Consider the following 6704-nt stretch of genomic DNA (forward strand, 5'->3'; position numbering starts at 1 on the left):
GCTCCCCGCCTGCCCGGCCGCGGCTGGCGGCCCCCCGCCACCCCAGGCGCTGGCCCGCTCCGGCGAGCTGGTGCAGAACCTGACGGGCCGGAACCTGTCCGACTTCCTGGTCAAGACCTACCCCCGCCTGGTGCGCCAGGGGTGAGCTGCCGCCTGCATTCCGTTCGCCCAGGGGAGGGGCAGGCGCCTCCTTAACTGTGCCCTGCCCCCTCCATCTCTCGCTGTCTCTGTCTCCCCCGCAGCCTGAAGACCAAGAAGTGGGTGGACGAGGTCAGGTGAGGAGGGTCCGGTCCCACGCCTCGCCCACCCGCCAGGAGGCTTTCCCGCCCCGCCCTCCCTGACTCCACTGCCCCGCAGGTATGGGGGCTTCTCCTTGGGGGGCCGAGACCCAGGCCTGCCCTCAGGGCAAGAGGTGAGCCGCTCGCTGCAGGAGCTGCGGGTGCTGCTGAGCCCCCAGCCCGGCGGGGCCCTCGACCACATCCTGAACAACCTCACTGCGTGGGCCCACGGCCTGGACGCCGAGGACAGCCTCAAGGTGGGACCTGGGGGGAGCGGGCAGGCGGCTGGCAGGGGCGGGTCTGGCCCGCTGCTCTGACCCCTCGGCCCCGCCCCCTCCTCCCTAGATCTGGTTTAACAACAAGGGCTGGCACGCCATGGTGGCCTTCGTCAACAGGGCCAACAACGCACTGCTGCGTGCCCGCCTGCCCCCCGGCCCTGCCCGCCGCGCCCACAGCATCAGCACGCTCAACCACCCCCTGAACCTCACCAAGGAGCAGCTGTCCGAGGCCGCGCTGTGAGTCCCTGTGGCCCGCGTGTGCGTGTCCTCACCCCGCATGCTGCCATGCGCCTGCTGAGCACGGGGCACAGCGGCTGCGGCTGTCTGCCCTCCAGGCCCGGTAACGCGACTCCCAGCAGCCCACGGGCCCTCACTGCATGCACTCTGACCCTACCCGTGGTCTGTGCGGCCTCTGCCCACCCAGCAGCCCGGCCCCATGGCCCCAGACGGCCCTGCTCATCCCTCTGCCTGGTGACCGGCCGTGGGCCCTGTCCTGTCAGCGGTGGGCAGAGGTGTCCTCTGAACCTCGTGCACCCTTGCCTGCAGGGTGGCCTCCTCGGTGGACATGCTCGTCTCCATCTGCGTGGTGTTCGCCCTGTCTTTCGTGCCGGCCAGCTTCACCCTCGTTCTCATCGAGGAGCGCGTCACCCGGGCCAAACATCTGCAGTTTGTGGGGGGCCTGCCTCCCACTCTTTACTGGCTCAGCAACTTCCTCTGGGACATGGTGCGGCGAGGGCTTAGAGGGGTGGGGGGCCGGCCGCCCCTCACCACCACCCCTTTCCTGCCCCTTCCCGCAGGCACTTGTCCAGGATGGTCTGGGTGAAGTTTGGGGGTTGTGGGAGACTTCACATCCTGCTCCCCTAAACCACAGGGAGGCTGGGACGGGGCAGAGGGAAGAGGGGGGCAGTTCCCGCCCTGGCAAACTGAAGGGAGTAATCACGGTCTCCAACACAGTGTAGCTACTTGGTGTCGGCATGCATCGTGGTGCTCATCTTCCTGGCCTTCCAGCAGAGGGCGTATGTGGCTCCGGCCAACCTGCCTGCCCTCCTGCTGCTGTTACTGCTCTACGGGTGAGGCCTCGCCAGCCGCTCAGAGCCTGTTCGTACTGCCCTCCCCCTATACCGATACTGTTGCAGGAGCTGGGACTCTGTGCCAGCTCCTGAAGAGAGAACAGGGAGGTCTGAGGTGATCCCAAGTGTAATCCAACTTAATGATACACCGAGGTGGCCTTAAAAGCTCATCTTGTCTCGGCGCGCCAGGCTGACTCAGTCGGTAGCGTGGGCGACTCTTGATCTTGGGGTCGTGAGTCCAAGTCCCACCTTGAGGGTAGAGTTTGCTTTAATTATTTTTTCATTTTTTAAATTTCTTATTTTATTTATTTATTTATTTATTTTTGTTTTTTTGTTTTATTTTATTTTTGAGACAGGGAGAGACAGAACATGAGAGGGGAAGGGACAGAGAGAGATAGAGGGAGACACAGAATCTGAAGCAGTCTCCAGGCTCTGAGTGCTCCGCACAGAGCGCAATGTGGGGCTCGAACCCGCAAACGTGAGCTCATGACCTGAGCCAAAGTCGGAGACAGCCGACTGAGCTACCCAGGCCACCCCTTACATTCTTTTATAATGTTTGTTTATTTTTGAGAGAGCGCAAGTGGGGGAAGGGCAGAGAGAAGCGGAGACACAGGATCGGAAGCGGGCTCCAGGGGCTGAGCTGTCAGCACAGAGCCTGACTTGGGGCTTGAACTCATGAACCACGATATCATGACCTGAGCTGAACTCAGATGCTTAACCAGCTGAGCACCCAGGTGCCCCAAGGGTCGAGTTTACTTTAAAACAAACAAAACCACTCGTTTGTGTTTTGTTTTTAGTTTTTCAAAGTTTGTTTTTTTCTTAGAGCGAGAGAGTGCAAGCCGGGGAGAGGGGCAGAGGGGGAGGGAGAGAATCCCAAGCAGGCTCCACGCCTGGGGTGTCACGATCTGAGTCGAAAACAAGAATTAGACCCTCACCCGACTGAGCCGCCCAGGCACTCCCCCTCATCTTGACTTAGGTCGAGAGCCCCCGCAGCAGGGAAGGGGGGAGAGCTGTGTTCCTCTGGACTCCTCAGCTACCGTCTGCGTGGTCACCTGGTGACTCCTTTGCCCCTCAGCTGGTCGATCACGCCCCTCATGTACCCAGCCTCCTTCTTCTTCTCCGTGCCCAGCACGGCCTACGTGGTGCTCACCTGCATCAACCTCTTCGTTGGCGTCAACGGCAGCATGGCCACATTTGTGCTTGAGCTCTTCTCTGACCAGGTGGCCTCCGCAAGCCTGGGCCTTGGGTCGGGACTGGGTGGGGCGTCAGCCTCAGCTCCTGGTCATCCCTCTTTCTGGCTCTGAGCAGAAGCTTCAGGAAGTGAGCCGGATCCTGAAGCGGGTCTTCCTGATCTTCCCGCACTTCTGCCTGGGCCGGGGGCTCATCGATATGGTGCAGAACCAGGCCATGGCTGATGCCTTTGAGCGCTTAGGTAAGACCTTTCCTCCAGGTGTGGAACTGCCAGCCAAGTCAATAACACAGGGTAGGGACAAACAGCAGCCCCCAGGAGGAGAACTAGAGGCCTTCGGCAGCCCCAAGATTGGGCCAACTTAGAGGTACAGCCAAGCAGTCTTAAAGCTAATTATATCCTGGGTCATATCACAAGATGTCTAAGACCCTAAATAAGGGAGATGGTAATATCACTGTTGCCTGTACCAGTCAGACCTCAGTTGAGGGGCCCAGAAACCAAGCATCTCCCCCCAAGATCCAGTTCCTCCTTGCTGTCCCCACAGGAGACGGGCGGTTCCAGTCCCCACTGCGCTGGGAGGTGGTTGGCAAGAACCTCTTGGCCATGCTGGTGCAGGGGCCCCTCTTCCTCCTCTTCACGCTCCTGCTGCAGCACAGAGACCGCCTCCTGCCACAGTCAGTGGGGGCGGGGTAAGGGTGGGGGGGCCAGGGCTGGCTCTGGACCCACTCATCTCTCTATCCTCAGACCCCAGCTGAGGTCGCTGCCCCCCCTGGGGGAGGAGGATGAGGACGTGGCCCGGGAGCGGGAGCGGGTGGCCCAGGGGGCCACCCAGGGGGACGTACTGGTGTTGAGAGACCTCACCAAGGTGGGTGCAGAGGGCTGGTTGGGGGCTCCCGCTGGCCCGTCCGTGCTTCTCAGGGGCCTGACCTCCTCCCAGGTATACCGTGGGCAGAGGACGCCAGCTGTCGACCGCCTGTGTCTGGGGGTCCCCCCTGGTGAGGTGAGATTCCAGGTGAAGGTCCCGGGGCAGGGGCCGTGACAGGCTGCCCTCTGTGCGCCCACTGCCCTTTACCGAACACTTCCATGCACCTACTACCCTTTACCAAGCACCCACTGTGCACCTGCTGCCCCTTAGTGAACAGGTGACCACAGGTGCCTGACCTTGAGTAACTACCGACTGCCAACATTTGAGTTCCTATTTCGTGCTAGCAAATGCTCATTAAACTCCTACTGCAGCTTTCATTTATTCAGTCCTGCCGTGTGGAGTAAGGTCTTGGCCCCTATGGAGGCCAAGCGAATGATTATTGAGCACCTATGGGGAACCCACACGTGTCTGTAATGTTAATGGAGCACCTACTATGTTTGAGAACCAACTGTGTTACCAAGTCTCCGTGTGTGTGTGTGTGTGTGTGTGTGTGTGTGAGTGAGAGAGAGAGAGAGAGAGAGAGAGAGAGAGAGAGAGAGACCAAGGGAATGCTGGTGTCGCCTTTTGGTCAAGCACCAAGAGTACTTGCCAAGCCCCTGCTGGACACACACCTCTGCCCAGTGCGTGCCCGCAGCCAGCACGCTCAGGCTGTGCTTTGCATCAGCTCACAGTCACGTGACTGCTCCGTGCAAATACATTTGCGGAGTGGACATATCGGCCACATCCTAGGGGCCATAACACAGCTGCAAGTCGGTGTGCAGGGTTGGTGTTGATCGAGTGCTTCCGTATCAAGCACCTGCTGTGTGCCGGCCGACCTCTGCACCTCGGGCTGATGGCACCTGAGCACTCCCTGGGCGCCTCTGTTTGTCGGGTACCCACCGTCAGGAAATGGTCCGAATCCAGTGCCCTGCTGTCTACGGAGCACCTTACAGGCCCCTGCTGCTGCCAGAACTGTTTACCCCGTGTGCCAACGGTTCCCTGCTTAGGGACAGCTTGACATGCACCTGCTCTTCTCCATGTCTGCCCCGGGGGGTCCCCGGGCTCACAGCCCTCCTGTAGAAACTGGGAACCCTACCCCGGAATGAGGTACCCGGGGACAGGGATTTGAGACCTGGCTGAGTGCCGCCTGTGGCACCCCTCAGTGTTTCGGGCTCCTGGGAGTGAACGGAGCAGGGAAGACGTCCACGTTTCGCATGGTGACGGGGGACACGCGGCCCAGTGGCGGTGAGGCTGTGCTGGCCGGCTACAGGTGAGCGGGCCCGGCGGGGCTGCCCCCGCGCCCTTCCCCCCGGGGCGCTCTCCCGGGCACGGACTGTCCACGCCCCGCACGTGGACTGCCCCCTGGGAACCCCCTCTCTGACCATGGTGCCCCCGGGGTGGGTCTGGGTGGACTGCCTCCCGAGTGGTCAGGGCCTAGCCAATTCGCTGAGCCCCGCCCCCCATCCCCAGCGTAGCCCGGGAACCTTCCGCCGCGCACTGCCACATGGGCTACTGCCCTCAGTCGGACGCGATCTTCGAGCTACTGACCGGCCGCCAGCACTTGGAGCTGTTTGCGCGCCTGCGCGGCGTCCCCGAGGCGCAGGTTGCCCAGGTGACCTCCCCCGCCCTCCTTCCAAGATCGCAGCCCTACCCTGGCTCTCTTTGGCCCTTCACCGAGTCCGGGTCGCCCCTCGCCGCTAGCCGGCCCCCCACCTTCCTGTGCCTGCCCTGTTCCTACCGCACCTAACCTTCCTGCCGTGACCCCGCCCGCTCTCACCGTGACCCCACCTCCCACTGAGGGCTCCCGGCTCTTCGGGCCAGGTCAGATCCCTCCCTCTCTCATCCTGGCTCCGCCTTCTTTATTCACCTTACCCCCATCTTTACCCTAGTCTGCCGCACATACTCACTGCCTCCCCCCGCGCTTATTGCCCACCCTTCCCATTCACTGCGCCCCCCCATCCGATCCCACCCCCCACCCCGTTCACTGTTTCCCCTCCCCCAGCTGGTTCCTCCCCCTCCTGTTCGCTGACCCCTCCCCCCCATCTGGTCCCTCCCACCCCGCAGACAGCGAGCCTGGGCCTGGCACGCCTGGGGCTGCCCCAGTTTGCTGACCGTCCTGCGGGCACCTACAGTGGAGGCAGCAAGAGAAAGCTGGCCACGGCCGTGGCGCTGGTGGGGGACCCGGCTGTGGTCTTCCTGGTGCGTGGGGCGGGGCCGGGGCGGGGGCCGGGGGCGAGGCCCGGGCTCGGCTTACGGCACCCCCCCTGCACCCCCAAGGACGAGCCGACCACGGGCATGGACCCCAGCTCACGCCGCTTCCTCTGGAACAGCCTCAGGGCCGTGGTGCGGGAGGGCCGCTCCGTGGTGGTCACCTCACACAGGTGGGTCCCGCGCTGGGCGCCCGCCCGCGGCTCAGGGTCAAGGTGGTTCAGGCCCTAGCAGAGGGCCGTCAGAGCACGGGGACGCGAGGGGACCTGCACTTTGGGGGGAGGGGCCCGGGGACGGGACAGAGGGGGCTGGGCTCGGTGGGGGTCCCAGCCTGGCTGGGGCAGGGCCGGGCACAGCGGGCCCAAGCCTGGCCGGAGCTGACGGCCCTGGGCCCCCGACAGCATGGAAGAGTGTGAGGCTCTCTGCACGCGCCTGGCCATCATGGTGAACGGGCGGTTCCGCTGTCTGGGCAGCGCGCAGCACCTCAAGAGCAGGTGAGTGCGGCCGGAAGAGGGCCCAGACCCACAGCCCCGTGAGGCCCTCCTGGCTCCACCCTGAGCAAAGGCGGGGTTCATGGGCTGCGCCCGAAAATTGCATAGGGAGGGGGCAGAACCAGGATGGGCACAGGGTCTGACGGACGAAGGTGGGGTGGGTCCGCGGGCGGGTGGGCGGGGCCCGGAGAGGAAGGGGGCCTGCCTTGTGGGCGTGGCCCCGATGGGGCGGGGCTAGCGAAGGATGAGCCTTCGGGTGGGCAGGAGGTGGAGCGGGGCCAGGTCT

At 63.4% G+C, this 6704-nt stretch overlaps 1 protein-coding gene across 1 annotated transcript in view; it reads left to right on the forward strand.

The window, feature by feature from the left end:
- The window catches only part of ABCA7 (ATP binding cassette subfamily A member 7), an 18755-nt gene that overhangs the window by 11483 nt on the left and 568 nt on the right, over nucleotides 1-6704 (forward strand). Inside the window, exons 32-47 of the mRNA XM_029916345.1 lie at nucleotides 1-141; nucleotides 243-275; nucleotides 358-535; nucleotides 624-793; nucleotides 1103-1280; nucleotides 1511-1626; nucleotides 2702-2846; nucleotides 2935-3058; nucleotides 3360-3489; nucleotides 3560-3680; nucleotides 3753-3815; nucleotides 4883-4989; nucleotides 5190-5331; nucleotides 5784-5918; nucleotides 5997-6100; nucleotides 6329-6421. Coding sequence (XP_029772205.1) covers nucleotides 1-141; nucleotides 243-275; nucleotides 358-535; nucleotides 624-793; nucleotides 1103-1280; nucleotides 1511-1626; nucleotides 2702-2846; nucleotides 2935-3058; nucleotides 3360-3489; nucleotides 3560-3680; nucleotides 3753-3815; nucleotides 4883-4989; nucleotides 5190-5331; nucleotides 5784-5918; nucleotides 5997-6100; nucleotides 6329-6421 — 1980 coding nt within the window. The remainder of the gene's footprint in view (nucleotides 142-242; nucleotides 276-357; nucleotides 536-623; nucleotides 794-1102; nucleotides 1281-1510; nucleotides 1627-2701; nucleotides 2847-2934; nucleotides 3059-3359; nucleotides 3490-3559; nucleotides 3681-3752; nucleotides 3816-4882; nucleotides 4990-5189; nucleotides 5332-5783; nucleotides 5919-5996; nucleotides 6101-6328; nucleotides 6422-6704) is intronic.

This window comes from Suricata suricatta, chromosome 12 (assembly GCF_006229205.1).
Source record: "Suricata suricatta isolate VVHF042 chromosome 12, meerkat_22Aug2017_6uvM2_HiC, whole genome shotgun sequence".
In the NCBI taxonomy this organism is placed as follows: Eukaryota; Metazoa; Chordata; class Mammalia; order Carnivora; family Herpestidae; genus Suricata; species Suricata suricatta.